Raw genomic sequence first — 18,291 nt, 5'->3', positions numbered from 1 at the left:
ATAGTCTGTCCTTAGTTTCTTTCAAGCTGTTATGCCAGTCTTCGATAGACTTCTTAGTTTCTTGGTAGTCCCTTTGAACCTGCTTCACGTATTCTATGCTTTCCCTGTTTTCTCCATCAAACAATTCTCCCCTCTTTTTCTGTTCTTCCATTCCACCATCTGCTTTTTCCTGGGTGGTGCTTAGCATTTCTCTAACTATTTTGCCTACTTCTAGCTTCAGGTCGTTGATAACTTCATTCCTGAATTGGTCTATGAGGCTCTCTATATGGTGCTTTATGTGTATTGGTGCGGTGTCTGCTATTGCCTGTTTCTCAGAATTGGGGGCTGAGGAGACTTTCTTGTTGCTGCCTCTTCCCATATTCTCTGTTCCTTATCTATGCAAGCTTATATGAGAGGCCCAGCTTCTCTCCCTGTCAGCCACAGTCTGATTGAATTGCACCGGTTAGGTGTTCCCACTCACTGCTGTGCACCAGGCAGCCTACGCGGGGGCCCGCCCCTCCCGGCCTCCGTCAGGCTCTGGGATCTGGGTTGGGCCAGCCTACGGGGTCCGCCGGCAGCGTCACGCAGGCCAGGCACTTTCACCAATCCCGCCCGAGAGCGGAATGTGTGTCTGGAGTCGCCACCACGCCCTGCTCCCGCAGGACTGCTCGGGCCCAGAAAGTCCGCTGGAGTCAAACTGTGGTGGAGTGTCAGTTTCTCTCACTCACCTCGCCACAAGTCAGAACATGCCTCCCTGCCCATCCTGTTTTCGACTCCGTTCGCAGACTCCCGTTCTCAGAGTTTCCGCGCATCTCTCTCCTTGCCGAGCCGATGTAGAGGCAGCCAGCCACCGCGTGGCGGGAAACCCAAATCGCGGCTTCCAATGGCGCAGGGTCCAGCCTCAGCAGTGAGACTTTTCTGTTCCTGTTTTAGCACCAGGACTGCATTCCAAGTTGGTTTCTCTCAGCCGAGTTCGTTCCTGAGTCAGCAGAGCATAACTCCACCTGCTTATGTCTCTTTAGTCCACACGATACCTGGCTTCTGAGCCTAGTTTTTCAGAGAGCCTCCGGTAGTTGCTGTTATCTGTCCGCCATGTTCTCCCGGAAGTCCCATTCATTGTATTTTTTAATCAGCCCTCATTGACCAACTATTTGTGGCAATTTCTGCTAAATATCATGATGGTGTGTCCTCACCCACCTTATTCATCAGACCTGGCACTGTGTGACTTCTGGCTTTTCCCCAGAGTCAAAATGACCTGAAAGACATGTTTTAAAGTGATTTAGGACATCATGGCAGCCAAGACAGCGCAACTGAAAACACTTGTGAGAGGACTTCCAGAACTGCTTCAGCGAGTGGCAATTACCAGGGTATAGGTGTGCTCGAAGTGAAGGAGATGCGTGACAATGCGCCTTGCACTGTAACAACTTCATAAATTTTTAAAAATATTAAATACATTTTTATCACCCCTCATATATTGCGGAGGAAAGGAACTAGGAAATGCACTGACCAAGTAGTGAGTTGGATATCTTTCATCATAGGAATTCAGCATAATCTAAGCACACATACACACAATCAAGAAATTAGAGTGCGCATGTGCCATTTCTAACACATAGGAGTAACTTAATGGAGGAAAGAACAGAAAGGATTAAAAGTGTTTGTCTTTGCAGAGCACGCCTGAAATGGAGCAGGATGGAGCAGCACTGTGCTGGTTTTCATTAGAAGCGCAATCTTATAGCTCGACTTTTTAAACCATGTACACATGTAACTTGATTAAGGGAAAATTCAATTTAAAAGAAAAAGATTTGACTAGTCAAAGAAATCCTTCTATCATCTTGCACTAAAAATCAGATCATATTATAAGCACACATTTTACGATTTGGACTTCAAATGAGAGAAAATATGCAAACTGGGGAGAAATTAGCAAGGATAAGACACCCCGATGCTAGGCAGGCTCCACATGCTTGAGTTACTACAGCACCCTCCTGGTGCCCCCTAAGAAATACAGCAAATGCTAGTTAAATCACGCACCGCTAATTGCTTTTTGACAAACTGCCAGTTTTGTAATAAGACACCAAAAACAGGGACTAAAATAGCTTTAGACGTAAAAATCCTTTATAGTCTGTATCTGGACTACTATATAGGAGAGCACAAAAAACAAAATCTGATTTCTGAAGGTCCAAGACACAGGGGCACATGAAATGCAATCTTTGCCCTGCTGGCTTTCTGCTAAGGATTCCAGGGCTTCCACGTTCCCTTGCCCTGTCAGGACACAGAAAGAAATTTGGCCCAGGGGCTTAGAAAACAAGTTTTACTGCCCTTTTCTCTGAAATGTTCTTTCACTTTTGTTTTTTAGAACTGAGGTTTGAACCCAGGCTTTTCATCATGAACTATTACATTCTTAGCCCTACCTTGTTTTGTTTTGAAACAGGGTCTTGCTAAGTCACTAAATTGCTTAGGCTGGGCTAGAATTCGTGACCTTCCTTCCTTGCCTCCCAGAGTGCTGAAATTATAGGCCTAAAGTGCTCTTTTGTTTATTGGATGAATGAATGAATGGACACCGAAGGTTTTTGTGCCTATGTAGGAAGATTGTGTAGAGATATAGTCTTCAGAGCTATGATCACAGTCAGTTGCCTATTTCAATCCTTTGATTTGCTTATTTGTACCTATCAGAAATATACCTAAAAGTGGTGCTCGCTATTTTTAAGTGGTCTAGCCATTGAACAGCACTTGAAAGTGCTCTTGAAAAACTAAATAGGTATTCATTATCACCATTGCCAAATCAACTTTGGAACTTGCTTTAAAAATGTGGAACTGCCGCTGGGGATTTAGCTCAGTGGCATAAGTGCCTGCCTTGCAAGCCTGCAAGTCGTGGGTTCAAACCCTGATGCAAAAAAGAAAAAAAAAAAGTGGGACTGAAGCCATGATGTTTAGAATAGATCCCATGCCAAATCTTCACGGTGGAGAAGGCACATGATTTTTAGAACCAGCCGTACTCTGGTATATATATTGTGTATATGAGGGAAAGTTGTATGAAAGGTCTCAGTTCTGTGTAAATGACCTTATGTTACACTTTAAGCGGACACCTCCCCAGTTCCTGTCACATTAGGATCCTACTACATTCTTACCCACTTTCACTTTGGGAGCCAGCACACCCGTTAAGCCTTACATCCAATTATTCAAAAGAGTTCAATGTTCCAGTGGGTTAGAAATGAAGCCTGGGAGTTGTCATGCTTCGCCACCCCAAATAAAAAAGTCTTTATGGGGAAAGACAGAGTATCTGAAGTGGCATGGGGAAATTAGTGCTTGGCACAAGCCGCAGGAACAGTCTGTTAGGGATGAGACCTGGCTGCAGAAGAGTGAGTTGGGAGAGAGGGTGGAGAGCTGGGAGAGGAGCAGAAGCAGTCTTCTGGGGGCCGTGGGAGTGAGAGGAGGAGGCACATGAATGACTTGAGGGACAGGAAAGCCTCCCACCGCCCCTCCTAGTCAGCCTGGCCATCTGTTCTGGGGCTGCCAGCAGGTGGGCACCATGAAGCTTTTGACCAGCAGGCACATCAGCAAACAAAGCCCTCAGGACGGCTGCCCCTAAAAGGAGAAGGGAAAAGCTCCCAATGGACTCTCTCTTTTGGAAAGTGGCCAGATCCTCTCCCTGGGTCTCACCCAGCTAAACAAAGCCCCTCCCATTCCCCCCACCCACCCAAGCAAAATCCACATCAGTGCCCCGTGGGTCTCCATGGAGCTACCGCCCGCTCAAGAATGAAAAACCTATGCTTTCTGACTTGTAGATACTTTTGGGGCATGCAGCACAAGCCTCGGCCACAAAAACCTCACTTGGGGCTTTAGGATCCAGCTCAGGCACAGGCAGAGCTCCTGGCGCTGGCTCACTGAGCCCCTTGCCCAAATCGCTGGTCTACAACTCCCTGCCTCCACATTCACTCATCAGGGCTTCTAGTGATCTCACCTGGGCCAAGAAGCTGCAAATGGCTCTCGCCCGGAAAGCCACCCTGCTCTTGCCTAGGGCCCCAGAGAAAGGTGATTCTTTGCTGGTAACGCGAAAGGGAAAAAAATCCTCTCGAGAAAGTAAAGACAGAAAGTCAGAATCTGCTGCTTAGGATAACTTCCAAGGCCCTGCCATCACTGTGTTGGAGTGTGTGGTGTCCCCAGATGGGCTGGAAAACAGAAAGGGGTGGAAAGAAGAGAAAAGCAAAACAGTAGTGGTGGGCTTTGGGCTCTACCCTGCAAGGTCTGGTGCTTGGCATGCAGAGGCCAGCAGGGGCGACGAGTTCTGTGCGCTCGCTCCACCCTGGGGCCAGTTTAGGAACTGCAGCCTTTTCGGAAGAAGAGGATTTAAAAACTGTGTGGTAATCCATGCCGGCCATAGGTTTTGTATTCCCCAGTCTATTTCTCATGGTAAACTCTGGTCCCAAAACATTAAATGGAAAATTCCACAAATAAATGATTCATAAGTTTTAAGTAGCTTTATTAGAGTACAATTCTAATTGTGCTTTTTTGTGAACTTTAACATAGGTATACGTGTATAGGAAAAAATATAGTGTATATAGAGCTCTGTACCAATTGTGGTTTCAGGCATCCCTCAGGGATCTTGGAATGCTTCCCCCAAAGTGAAGAGGGACAAATTTACCTCAACTGCATTTAATTGCATTTGCTTTGTTTCAGTTCAGCAACAGAAATGCCTGGCTCTGAGAGAAGGTGCTAGATGCACCTGTGATCAGTATGAAGCCCACCCTCTGACAATGTCAAGTCAGCACCCCACCTGGAGATCCTTCCCGTGGGACTGCCCCCACAAAGCCGAGTTATGGGTAGTACATATTCCATCCCCCATTAAGAATAAGCTATCATTTTCATGTGGGAAGAAAGGACAAAGAGGATTTCCAGAGCAAGGAGGGTTACTCGTAGAGGAAGGGCGTACAGGGGCTCCTTGTAGAGGCCCCCGGCTAGTGGTGACACACCAGGCACATAGACCCCAAGAGAGAAGATGCCAAAAGCTGAAGGACCATGCAAGTTGTGGTGGTCCTGCTGTCGTTTGGACCAGGGTTTAAATCTGGGCCTGACCTCCATTGCTCTAAACACAGACAAAACCACTGAGAGCCGTTTGCTGGTTTGGGCTCGTTGGTGAAGTTGCTGCACCTCTCACAAGATGTGAAAGAGCTACAAGACACAGTACATCCATAATCAGCATCTGCAAAGGGGCACTGGGGCACCCCCACTCCGCCTTGATACACTCTAGGAGACCAGGGGCATTTGCTCCCCAAAGGGGCTTTCCAGTGGGACAGGGAAATCTACCTGCAGACACAGGTTCCCGGCCACGTGGGCCACACCAGCCCTGCTCTGTGCTGCTCTGCCTTTGCATCAGGATTCAGCCGGGCATAAAGAAGGCTGAAGCAGGGCGGTCTTTTGACCTCCTTCACACTAAGTTCCTTCTCTGAAATGAGCAGCTTTAATTTGCATGGCTCTCAGCCCTGGCTCACATTAGAAGTGAAGCTCCAAAACATAATCTGGGCTCCATCCCAGGTCCATTAAGTTGGAATTGCTGGGGATGGAGCTGGACTAGGCATCTTTACTGTTTAAACCTCGCCGGTGCTTTTTCTCCCTGGCCTGCTGGTGGTGTTCTGTATGGCACCCTGCTGTAGTAAGTCTACACTCCCCACTGGTTCCCTGCTTCCTGCTCCCAACAAGAGGCGCATCTTCCTCTGGGAACAACATGTCTCCCACCTACACAGTAGGAAGGAACCAGGGGTCTTGCTTCCTGACTCAAAATGGAAAGGAGATGAAGGGGGTGGGGGGTGTTCAGGAGAACTCAATGGTTGTCAGGGCCTTGGATAGCTTGGAAACCAAGCACTTAGAACAGCTAAAGCGATTCATCTGGGGAGGAGATGGTCTCTCCTCCCGTTCACTCAAGCTCCATTCACCAGCCTGTGCTGCTCTGTAGAATGTGTTGCAGGTATCCACTCCTGGAAGGGCACAGTGGCTCACCTCTAATACTTGGCATCTATGTAGCTTTGGACAGGGTGCTTAATCTCTCTGCCTTAGTTGATTCATTCACAAATGAAGATATTAACAATGCAGATGTTCTTGATAGGATTTCAATGAGGATTAAATGAATTAATTAAATGAATTAATACATTAATACATTTAATACCAGGTACAACACCTGGTACCCTGAAAACACTCAAGGAATGTTAAAAAGTTATTCACCAGGAAGGTTCCTGGGACTACGCAAATTGTGAAATACTGGATTAAAGATCGACAGACTTTATTGCAAAACTTCTCCAAATGACAGTATTAACAAGGCCACTGGCATGTGCAACAAAGAGAGAGAAGATTAAATGAGCAAATAAATGCATGCAAGCCACTTCCCTGTGCACAGAATGGATCCTTAATAAATGTTTCCTACTAGGTTTCATTTTTTGGTTTTGGTTTGATAAGTTCACTGCCACTGAGCTATGTACCCAAGCTTTTTGCTGCTGCTTTTTTTTTTTTTTGTCCCATTAAATTGTTCAAGGTATCCTCAAACTTTTGATCATGTTGCCTTAACCTGCAGCAGCCAAGATTACATGCATGCATCACTGTTCCCAAGTATCTTTCAGCATTCTTAGTAAGCACCATGAATCAGCATGACAGGGAGCGCTGGGCAGCCTCTCCCAGAGTTATCTGTGCTATTTTTCCACAGAGTATATTTCAGAATGAGGGCTCTATGCAGCACACTCTGGAGAAAGCCACTAAGGGAGTGGCCACCAGCTTTCTAGCCCTTTCCAAAGGACTGAAAAAGGACACAGGCCCAGTAAGAGCAGCAAGGATTCTGTCACCAGCAATGGCATGGAATGAGAAATGCTGGGTCTCCCCTGCACCCAGCTTTCGCAGCCCATGTGGATGGTGCTTCTATGGAAGGGCTCTGAGTCCATGATTCCAAGGAGCTGATTTGATTCTTGACTCTTCCATGGTCCTGGGCATGGCACCTGGCCTCTCTGAGTCTAGTATTTTCATTTGCACAATGACAGAATATGTCTGAGGTCTCTTTTGGTTCCAGGATTCCTCATATGTACATTTCTGACAAAATGAAGGAAGGAAGAGGAAAAGGAATAATATCTAGTCCTCAGTTCTTGATTCTAGGCTTACTTGGGAGTCATTTCTAAACAGTTCAGAAGCCTGCTCACTCACTTACCTCGTATGTTCCCTGAGGATGAAGGAGAAATACATAATTTGCCAAACTAGACCTGTGGCCATCAAGCGGTGGGGAAGAAACAAGGGGCTCATATTAACCCCTGTGCATTTGAAGAGATCACTAAAAATACTCTATGTCAAAGAGCCGTGCTTTTAAACAGAATGACTACCACTTATATTTTCTAAACTAAACACTGGGCCCCTCTGGTGTAAGTTCCCATCTCAAAGATGAAGTGTGGAAGTTGATCTTTCAATTTCGGTAAAATGCAGATGGCTTGTAGGGAGACAAGGAACAGAACAGCTGAAAACAGGACTGTTCCAGGAGGCCCAGGTGATGTGGCCGTCACGCACAACACTTTCCCTCCCTCTGTACAGTCAACACACCGGACAACAGCAGCACTGCTCTTTCTCCATCGACACAAACAGAGGATCTCATCCGAGGCAGGAACAGCCACACTGGGTGCGTGGACTGGCATCTAACCCTTCCAAGCAGGTTCCCAGGGCTCTTTCACTTTCTTCTAGGCTCACTTGCAATATTTACTTCCACCAAATTGATTGCAAAGCAACAATTTCTCCCATTTAATTTATTAACCCACAAGACGTAATGACCTACTTGGGAGTCTGATGTCTTCCCAGCGGAGCTCCCAGGCTGAGAACTTCTCAAAGCAAGAGCAGAGTACACCTCCTGGGTTAGGAGCTGAGCACTGTCCTGGCCCTTTGTCCTGCCCTGTTCTTAATTTCCTGCTGTCTGTTGTTCCTCTGATAAGTGTTGAAAAGGGAAAAAGTGTTATTTAATTGCTGTAAAATATCAAACAAGCCAGTGGGGAGGTTATCTGCTTCCCAACCTCTCTATTTTTTTGGCTAAAGGTTTTGTTACTTAGTTACTGACCCTGCTGCAGGAGAGCTGGCCCCATGTGGGTAACAGCAACCTTGGCAGAGACGCCACTCTGGGGAGCCAAAGAGGCAGGAGGCAATCGGGATGGGAACTTGGGCTGTTGAGCACAGGTGGTAGCTCTTTGGAGGTGGGAAAGGCAGAGAAGGAATACAGGAACCAGATGAAATTTTCAAGAATTGTTTAAATGATACCTTTTCTCCCATCAAAGTGGATAAGTACATTCAGATCCCACCCAGCCAGCGGCACTAAAGTCAAGTGTACTTGAGGTGGACGGGCCCAGTACTCTTCCGGGGTGGGCCTCCTATTCAGTGCACAGAAGAGGGTTCCACTGTCTCTGGTCATCCAAGTTCAAGCGCATACAGAGACACAACCACTTGCTGACTTGCCTCAACTGGAGATGACTATTCAGCTGAGCCTCCAGGAGCAGCTTCGTTTTCCTGGTGGAATGCATACTAAAACCAAAGAGCAAAAAAAAAAAAAAAAAAAAAAAAAACAAAACAAAACAATCAAAACTGTACATGTATAAAATGTCCATGGGCGTCACCATGTGTGTAGAGGGAGGGAACCTTGACAACCAGTGGCTTGTTTCTTGTATGGTTATAAAAGGGTGGTTATTTAATTTTTAAATTATACATGAATTTGTCATCAGTGGGTTTGAGAACATTTACAAGACAACATGGTATCAGGAAAATGGATCTAAGGGTAGCGTGGGCACTGCCTGGCTCTTCCTTGCGCACTTCTTTCCCTGGAAACCATCAGAGTCATGGATTTTAAAGTAGAGGTTGCAATAGGGGTTATAACTTGCCAGAGAAGGTGGAGTTCCCCTCAGCTCAATTCTTCCTTTTCCAGAGAATGGGAGAAAGGGACACACCCTTCTTCAGGTGAGCAGCCCACTCTGGCCTCATTACCCCCCACTTGGGAGTCTAAAGACAAACTAACTCCAAGGTTGGCTGGGACATCAGGCAGTCACTAGTTCCGTTTCCATCTAGCCCCGGAGCTCCAGGTTGACTAATATCTCAAAAAAGACCTGAAGCCAACCAAAGTTTCTGATTTCCATGCTTAGGAGCAGCTCCCTGCTACCTTACCTGCTGGTTTCTTTCCCCACATCCCCCACTCCACCTGCTAAACAGCTTCTGGACACTCGCTTTTCCCTGAGAATTGGTAACGGGATAACAGGCTGGACAGATCAAGGCAGCTCAACCCACAGAACAAGTTATTTGGGGCTTAGTTTCTGACTTTCCATCCTCTAAAACTGTACCTGAGATGGCGTGTGTGCTTGGAGGAGGGCGAGGACAGGAAGGCTGCAGGATTATGACTTATTAAACTATTGTAACACAGGCTGAATCATCATAGACAAAAAAATAAATAACTGCAACTCCCAATAACAATAACTCCTTCTTGCTGGCTCCCCTTTGCTCCCAGCACAGCACAGATTTGGCAGAGTGGCCGCTCCTGTCCACAGACAGATGCTGAATGACGGACTAAAGCCATGGGACAGCCGGACACCTGGGCCTCTGCCCGTTGCTGAGCACCTGGCAGTTCCTTGAACTGCATCTTGGGACCCAGGAGCAGCTCACACACCTGCCTGTATTGGCAGCTGCATGGAAAAGAGGGGGTCCTCCCCACCCCTTTGCTCTGTACTCTTTCCCTGCTTCTGCACCCTGCAAGCAGGGCTAGACCATGGTGGGCACTGCTTTGCAAACTTGTGTGACAAAGAAACAGCAGAGGTCCCAAGGCAAGAGAGGATCGTGGTTGGTCCCCATCCTCAGCCCCGCCTCTCCCCGACTGCCACACTAGCTGCCAAGAAGGTGCTGGGCGAAAGGGAATCGATTCTGTAAAATTCGAGGGAAAGCAGCGCGCGTCCTTGCCCGCGAGTCTTGGAGAGACTAGGGTCACTTAACCCTCCACCCCCCCGCAAGCAGGTTCCTCTCCTTCCCTCTCCCCGGGTACCCGCGAGCTCGGCGCGCAGCCTCCCGCAGTATTCTCCGCACGTCGCACCTCGTCCTCCTACAGGACCCGGCAGGCGGGCAGGCGGGCAGGCGGGCGGAGCGAAGCTGCGTGACGTAAGTGGCGGGGGGTGCGGGGGGAAATGTGCGGAGGGGCTCTGGCAGCCCGGGCCAGTCCAAGACGCGCAGCCACCGGAGCGCACGCGCTTGCAAGGCCACCGGCACCCAGGACTCCAGTGGGCGGCTGGGCGCTGGCGGTTTGCAGCCAGGTCAGCACCCCGGCGCGCAAGGGGCGAGGGGAAGCTGGCGCCAGGAGCCTGAGGGTCCGGGAGCCCGGGGCGCCCAGAGTCAGGCGCCTGCCAAACTGCTCCGTTCCCTGGCACCCGGCTTGGTAAGGAGCAGCAACTAGGTGCTGGCCGCGGAAAACCAAGGTAAAGGTGTGTGTGGGTGCGTGTGTGTTGTGTGTGACAGGGAGCAGAGACAGAAGGAGGGAGCGAGAAGTGCATTGGGGCACCTGCGTGCAGCTGCGCGGGCGTCCGCGCGCGGGTCAGTGCGAAGAGCACCGGTCCTGGCGCACTGTTCTCCGTCTGAGCGCCTGCTGGGAATGATGGTGTGGCTGTGGTGGAAACAAATGACAGCGGTGTCCTGGCGTCAGTCGGAGGCTGTCGGGGGTGTGTGCCGAACCGACTGGTCTGCACAGCCTCTGCCGGTGTGCCTGGCGTGCGCCCTGTAGCCCAAGTGGCCAGCGGCTATCTTGGGGACAACTTCCCTCCCAGCCACTTACACATAAGCCCTGGAGCAAGGCCAGCGGGAGGGATGTGTTAGGTGCCGCCCCGGGCTCCTGCGGGTAAGCATCCCCGAGATTCCGAGCTCCAAACCTGGGAGTGGCAGGCGCTGGAGGCACCAAGCGGAGAGAAGAGGGGATCCTCTAGTTTTTCCTCGTCAGGCTGGGGAGGCAGACAGGTGCTGGTGCGGGGTCAGATCTCCTGCCTCTGGGCAGAGACGACAGCCTGCCGACGCTGCAGAGACTGAACCCTGAATGGTCAAGTCCCCAAGCGACCGACCATCGTCGCTTCCAGCTGTCCCTGGCATCTTGGTCTCACTCTGTGTTTACAGCTGGACGTGCTGGCACGCTGGTCTTCGTTCGCACTCCCTTCGTTTTCCTTGAAATGGTAGGGAATTCTTTAGGAGTCCCTTTTTCTGAGGGTCCCGGAGTTGAAGGAGGGTTTTCCTGGCTCCAGCTCCGCAGTCCTAAGCGCCCTCCTCCCATCGACTTTGGCCAGCATCAGGGCTTTTCCCTGGCGCTCTAGCGCCGCGGTGGCCCCCACCGGGTGCTGTCTCTCTGCCAGTGGGGGCTCTGGCTCCAGTACCCCCCGTAGACCCAGTGCTGGGCTGCAAGGGAGGCAGGAATGGGAGATGACTAGGGAAAAGATGCTGGGAAGACTTTAATCTAGACTAAGCAGGATTTAGGGCCAGCCTGATGCCAGGTCGCCATTCCATCACCACTGTCACTCTCCTCTTGAACGGGGCCTGGATTTACACTCCGAATAAACCAACAGCTAGGCTATTCCAGATAGCTTACACTGGAAAAATAAAGAAAGCAGAAAAATCAAATGTTCTTGTACATTTAATGTAACCACAATTCAACAAGTACCGACTGCTTGGCATGGTCCACTCTCTGTGGGCCAAGCACGAAGCAGAAGTATCTCCGAGACCTTAGGTAGCTGAGTTCCTTGCTAAGTGAGACTCAACAGGATTTGAGCTTATTTCTTCCTTGGAGGAGCCTCACCAGCTCCAGACTGGCTCCCCAACCACCACCTCCACTACCTCTACCAGGACTTTCAACCTCAACTCCTGCTACCTCTCAAACATGCTTCTCAGCCTATTTCAGGAAAACAAACAAACAAACAAAAAAAACCCCCTGCCCCTCATGTACTTTAGTCCACTAGAAAAGGCACAATTAGGGCTGAAAAATAGGATCTGATCCTTCCTTCACATTCCTGCAACATCATTATCACCATCATCACCACCATCAGCCTAAACAGGGCTTATGTGGCCCCACGGGGCTTCAGTGTAACCCAGGCATTAGAGTGTGCCAATTCATGGTCCATATAAAGCCCTCCTGCAAGGTTAAGGGTTTATATGCTCCAAGTGTGGCCAGCTGAAATAGAATTCTGGATCTGTAGAATGAAGTAACTGATCCAATGGTTAAAAATGATCATGGAAACAATATAAATTAATCCAGGGATTCTAAAAGCAGCGTGTTTACAGCCTCCATAATAGTTGTCAGTTTATGATTTTTTTTTTAACTCAACCCAGACATGAAATCCAGAGTCCCCAAAATACTTTGCAAAATAGACTGACCACAAAGCCCAGATTTTGCAGACACTGTGTGTTGGTGGTGGTGGTGGGGGGGATTGGCACAGAAAGAGTGCGCCTGGCAATACAGCATGAATCACAAAACAAAGGTGGGAAGGGATGCTCTAGTAATCAATGTTGCCTAAATCTCCTTTACCTGCTCTGTCTGTGAGCATTGAGCTTTCACTCTCATCAATTCGCAGGCACCAGGAAACGTATCCTGCGCAGGGAAAATGTGTCAGCCAGCTTCATTAGTCCTACTGTGTGCTGTGCACACCAACCCTTGTCATCTTCATTCTCCCTGGCCTGTTGTTTCATGCTTCATACAACCAAGGCCCAGTTCCAAAATCCCTTGTGTGAAGCTTTCTCTAAATCCCCAGGGAAGAAAGAAATTCCTACAGCCTGTATTCCTCTCTCTATGCAATTCACATCTTTTATGAGTTGGTTTCCCATGTTGTCTCCCCTACAAAATTATCACTCCCTAGAGGGCACCAATCACATCTTTGTGCCCAACACAGAGAAGCCCCCAGTCATGTATTTTGAATGACTGTAGATAAATCATTTACATATGGGATAATCTGTTGTTTTATATCTTAAGCCAAATCAATAGCATTACAGTTATTTGCTCAGCAAGCACAGAGGTAACACAGGAGTCAGTTGCTTCAAACCAAAGCCCAATTATTATTATTATTATTGTACTGGCAATTGAACTCAGGACCTTGCATGTGCCAGGCAGGCACTTGTCCCACTGAGCTATATCCCCGGTACTCCAAACCCCAATTATCACCTACTCATTTTCCAGTCTGTTTCCAGATGTGCTGCCATGAAAATCAGAGGAGACAGAGGCTCAGGTGGCCTGTGTTCAGATCCCAGCATGCCAACTATGAGAGCAAACTCCTTAAACTCTCTAAGCCTTGATCTCCTCATCTTTAAAATCGAGATACTATCCTGCTTCTCAGGATGATGAGGAAACCAGGGAATGAGACTGAACTGTCTTAGTGTTCAGACCTAAAGACCGAGTCCCTCACCTGGTTCCTGTTTTTGTCCTTAAATCAGAGAATGCAGTCAAACTCTCCAGGGGGTTAGAAATACTCTAGAGCAGCACCCTGGGGGGGGGGGCCTTTAGGAAAGAGCTCACCTCATTGTGAGGTGGCAAGTATCAGGGATTCGAGAAACAAAAATGGGATAAACATCTAAATAAAGCACACGTTTACAATTTTTATTTTTCTGAGACCAGTGCTCATGATATAGTTTAGGGTGCCCTTGAGTTCACTGTGTGGCCCAGGCTGTCCTCAATTAAGGGGCACCCCTCTTGCCTCAGCCTCCCAAGTGGTGGAACTATAGGCTTGCACCACCTTGCCTAACTTCAGACTTTTATTTCTAATATCAAAGACTGTAAATTGATTCACCATGCAGGCAGATTTCAATCAACTGAAGATAATGAGATGGTGGGAGTAAAAAGGGGAGGGATGACTTAGAGGTTCCAAATAGGGGCTCAACACATTCGCAGACATCTTCCCACATCCTTCCATGGCACCCCTCATTCTAACAAAGAAGGGTCTGAGCAGTAAGGGGCTGGACATGAGGCCACAGGGGCTCAGCAACAGAGACCAGGACTGTTCTAACTCTAATTTTAGGGTTCTTAGACTGCAGAGATTGAGAATGGAAAGACTGCCCAGCAGGCAGCAAGTCTGCATAGATTTCCTCACAGGGAAAAGACTCAGGATGCCAGAGTGAGATCCTACCACCCCTCAGGGTCTGAAATTCCCCAGGCTTTGTCTTCTTTGCAGCTTGAACCAGTCAATACCTGAGGGGTCAAAGTATGTGTTCTTAAGGTCACAGCCATCCCCCACATATGCATTACCAAAACAGATAGCTGAACCCAAGCCCTTCTCCCACTAAGGAAAAGAACTCAAAAAGTCTCCATAAAGACATGACCAGGCTGGCAGCTGTCACACCAACATGGAAAGATAGGATGTTTGCTAGTTTAAGAGTAGGTCTAAGAGAATAAAGCAGAAATACAGAAAAGCAGTGAGCGCTTAAATAGCCTGTGACTGATGGGTGCATCTTCTTTCTTTCCTTCCAGATGCTGCAGTGGATCCTTGGCCTCCAGGGCCCACTGCAGTGTGAATAAGATCTCTGGGCTGGCTGGCTCTAGACCAAAAAGCAGGGCAACCATGGAGATGGTGTACGAGCACCTCAACAGGAGCCATGGGCAGTTGGCCTCGCTCTTTGACCTCAATGACTCAGTGGTGGCAGCCAACAGATCGAACCAGACACTATACTATGACATGACCAGCAATGCAATCCTCACATTCATATATTTTGTAGTCTGCATCATTGGGTTGTGTGGCAACACACTTGTCATTTATGTCATTCTCCGTTATGCCAAGATGAAGACCATCACCAACATTTACATCCTCAACCTGGCCATTGCAGATGAGCTCTTCATGCTAGGGCTCCCCTTCTTGGCCATGCAGGTGGCTCTAGTCCACTGGCCCTTCGGCAAGGCCATCTGCCGGGTGGTCATGACTGTGGATGGCATCAATCAGTTCACCAGCATTTTCTGCTTGACAGTCATGAGCATTGATCGTTACCTGGCTGTGGTCCACCCTATCAAGTCAGCCAAGTGGAGGAGGCCCCGGACAGCCAAGATGATCAATGTGGCAGTGTGGGGAGTTTCTCTGCTGGTCATCTTGCCTATCATGATATATGCTGGGCTTCGCAGCAACCAGTGGGGAAGAAGCAGCTGCACCATCAACTGGCCAGGTGAATCTGGGGCATGGTACACAGGGTTCATTATCTATGCTTTCATCTTAGGGTTCCTGGTACCCCTCACTATCATTTGTCTTTGCTACTTATTCATTATCATCAAAGTGAAGTCCTCTGGAATCCGAGTGGGTTCCTCCAAGAGGAAGAAATCTGAGAAGAAGGTCACTCGAATGGTGTCCATCGTGGTGGCTGTCTTCATTTTCTGCTGGCTCCCTTTCTATATATTCAATGTCTCCTCTGTCTCTGTGGCCATCAATCCCACCCCAGCCCTTAAAGGCATGTTTGACTTCGTGGTGGTCCTCACCTACGCTAACAGCTGTGCCAACCCCATCCTTTATGCCTTCTTATCTGACAACTTCAAGAAGAGCTTCAAGAATGTCCTGTGCTTAGTCAAAGTGAGTGGCACAGATGATGGGGAAAGAAGTGACAGTAAGCAAGATAAATCCCGGCTGAATGAGACCACGGAGACCCAGAGGACCCTCCTCAATGGAGACCTCCAAACCAGTATCTGAACTGCCTGGAAAACAAAAGCACAAAGAAGCCACGCTCTGCCTCTGGCAATTGGCTGTATCCTCAGACCCTCTTCCTCCGCCCCATCATTTCTAGAATAAAGGGTTGCTCAGCATGAGCTCAATTCAGAGACTAGAGTTTGAGCTGGTCTGACTGAATGGTAATGTACCACATTGATTACCTCCCCCTTAAGGTGACAGTTAAATCCAGGCAGACAATTCAGAGTCTGGGGAGGAGGAGATCATGCCTGGGTATGAGCCTGAGAAATGCTGAAGCTCAAAAACAAAACAAAACAAGCAAACAAAAAAACCCCTACATATGTATTTGTGTGCTTGTGTGCTTAAAAACCAATATGTAATCTTGTGTTCTGATATTTATACTTGTATTATTTCTATGTATTCTTTGTATAGTTGTTACCTTTGTTTTCTCCACCCACGTTTGCAAGGAGCAAGTGAACTGTACATAGCATACATGGACATTTACCACAATACAGAACTGAAGAAATGGACTTAGCATGAAGCCAACAAAGTCTAAGCTTCACAGATCCCTCTAGAAGTATGGTCATGTGCTTATGACTTGTTAAAAAAATTGTGAAAGTAACAATTTTTGTATTTTTTTTCTCTTAGGAGGGCCCCCTAAATTGTATAAACTTCCAGCCTCACAAAATCCACCTCTGCCCTAGAGTATTTGGGTCATTAAATTCAGGAAAGTTAGGTCAAGGTAAAGACAAGATGGGAGAGGACAGCTGAAGACCCAAAATACAAATTTATGAGTTTCTTCTTAGATGCAATCAGTTATTCATTTACCCAAAAAGACTTAAGTGGTTGTGGTCAACAATCATTGCATTTATCAAGATAAAGCTGGCTTTGTTATAAGACTGCATTTTTCTTCTCAACTGTTTTGGGCTTCCTTAGGAAGCCACAGAGGGAAAAATCACTAACCTGAAAGGAAAAAAAAGAAGAAAGAAAGAAAGAAAGACAAACTAGTATGATTCTTGTGTAGAAGCAACTTTTTTTTCTCCTTCCCACCATGAAAATAATTAAGGATGAAGCAAAAGTATCCCTTCATAAGAAACTATGTAAAAGGTTTTTTCTTTTAATGTTGGACATGACTTTCTAAGCAAAGAAAATGAAAATGTAATTCAACAACCCCTCAAAGAGTTTTTTAAAGAATTTTATACAAAACTAGGCATTAAGAAAATCACAATGCATGTTAAAGACCTGAGTACATTATTCATAAAACAAAAACACTCACACCAGCCAATAACTCTTCAGCATGGAGGGAGGTTACAGGGTGAGTGTGTGTGTATACTGAAAGTGTACCCCATCTTGGGAGATTACTACCCTGCCTTCTTCACTGACTGTATACATGTTAAGCATTCCAGGTATTCTAACTTTAATGTGATGGACTCTCTGCGCTTCATCTCCTCCTGCTCAGAACTTTTGTTCCCAGACTGTTAGACAGGTTTATGTACAAGTGTTAAGAAGACGCAATGTCTCATTTTGTGGACTGATCACAGTTGCCAGGATTATGAAGAAATATACAACCAGTACTTGCAAGATGCCACCATCTCTGTGTTTATATGAAAGTATGACTCATACCATCTTGCATATAGACTATACCATATTTACAAATATGCTTCCGGCTCTCTAAGCAAGAGTTGTTTGAAAGTCAGAATGACTCAGTGTTCCACCTGTGGCTTCCTTGTTAACACACTGCTTTTATTCCCTCTGCCTACACCATTCACCTCATTCCCCAAAGTACTTGATTTAAGAAATATGTTCAATAAGATTTATGGTAGACAAATACACCCATGCAAAAATAAAAAGAGGTACAATTATGAAACCAGACAATAAGGAAATTTGTTACAAGAAAATTGCATGTGCACAATTACAGGGACCAGGGTACTGTTGATAGGAAAAACATAGGATGACAGCCCCATTGAGCTTTATTAAATATTAGTAGGCAGTTTTGACCTCTGCAGCCAGACTCTAGCAATTAGAAAGGCAAAGGCAGCTAGACTCGAAGGAATTAGACAAAAACAACTAAACTCAAACATTTAGGATGACAAAGAACTCAGGCCAGGAAGAAAGAATCTCAGACTTCCCGCTTCACTTAATCCTTCAGCCTAATGACCTGTCCCTGGAAACCCCTTCCCATAACCTTACCCTCCACCAAAGAACGGGGAAAGGTCACACTGGTGGAAGAAACCCAAGGTTAGAAGGAAAGACAAGCAGGAACTCAATCAAATTCCAAGAGCCTACCTGGGCCAAAGGTCTCAGTAAAAGGACCTGTAGACAAACTCATGAACAATTCACTTTTGGATTCTCCCTACTCATTCTGAGTAGCTATCTGGAATCTCTCTTTTCCTCCTTTACCATCTTCAAGTAAATTGTCTTCTTGTATTTTAAACTGCTTCTTTGGTTTTTTACCGACACTGGTTTAGGGTTACCAGGAGCTGCATGTTCCAGCAGAGCAGTGGCTTCAGGTCCAGCCCTGGATGTCACGGTGTGGCTTAGCAAGGCGTGGGGTACAGCGCTCCCCAGACGACACAGCACTATGACCAAAGGCAAAGTCAGCTCCAAGCTGAGCTCACGGCTTGCTCCCTGGCAGTTGCATCTAATGGAAAGTGATATTTTAAAAATAAAAACA

The 18,291-nt window shown here is 47.3% G+C and overlaps 1 protein-coding gene and 1 long non-coding RNA gene across 3 annotated transcripts; one reads left to right on the top strand and one right to left on the bottom strand.

The window, feature by feature from the left end:
• Window positions 1–7,412: 7,412 nt before the first annotated feature.
• Window positions 7,413–10,165, bottom strand: LOC134478245 (uncharacterized). Its single transcript, XR_010050732.1, has 2 exons — window positions 10,004–10,165; window positions 7,413–8,505 (listed from the first exon to the last, which is right to left on the bottom strand). It is a non-coding gene; the product is annotated as an uncharacterized LOC134478245 (long non-coding RNA).
• LOC100723875 (somatostatin receptor type 2) lies at window positions 10,015–18,051 on the top strand. 2 transcript variants are annotated; one of them, XM_023561123.2, is made up of 2 exons: window positions 10,015–10,116; window positions 14,444–18,051. In XM_023561123.2, the coding sequence occupies exon 2, from the start codon at window positions 14,535–14,537 to the stop codon at window positions 15,639–15,641; it is 1,107 nt and encodes a 368-aa protein (XP_023416891.1). In that variant the 5' UTR covers window positions 10,015–10,116; window positions 14,444–14,534; the 3' UTR covers window positions 15,642–18,051. The 2 variants fall into 2 exon arrangements, with proteins under 2 accessions (XP_023416891.1, XP_005007795.1); XM_005007738.4 differs by lacking the exon at window positions 10,015–10,116 and adding an exon at window positions 10,168–10,430.
• The last annotated feature ends 240 nt before the right edge of the window (window positions 18,052–18,291 follow it).

This window comes from Cavia porcellus, unplaced genomic scaffold, assembly GCF_034190915.1.
Source record: "Cavia porcellus strain 051 isolate PalLab524CR breed Dunkin Hartley unplaced genomic scaffold, mCavPor4.1 scaffold_12, whole genome shotgun sequence".
In the NCBI taxonomy this organism is placed as follows: Eukaryota; Metazoa; Chordata; class Mammalia; order Rodentia; family Caviidae; genus Cavia; species Cavia porcellus.
Note: the sequence above shows the minus strand (reverse complement) of the source record. Positions and strands in the feature narration are given on the sequence as shown.

Excerpts from the sequence above, each read along its gene's own strand:
- LOC100723875 (XM_023561123.2), top strand. The coding sequence starts at position 14,535 with ATGGAGATGGTGTACGAGCACCTCAACAGGAGCCATGGGCAGTTGGCC.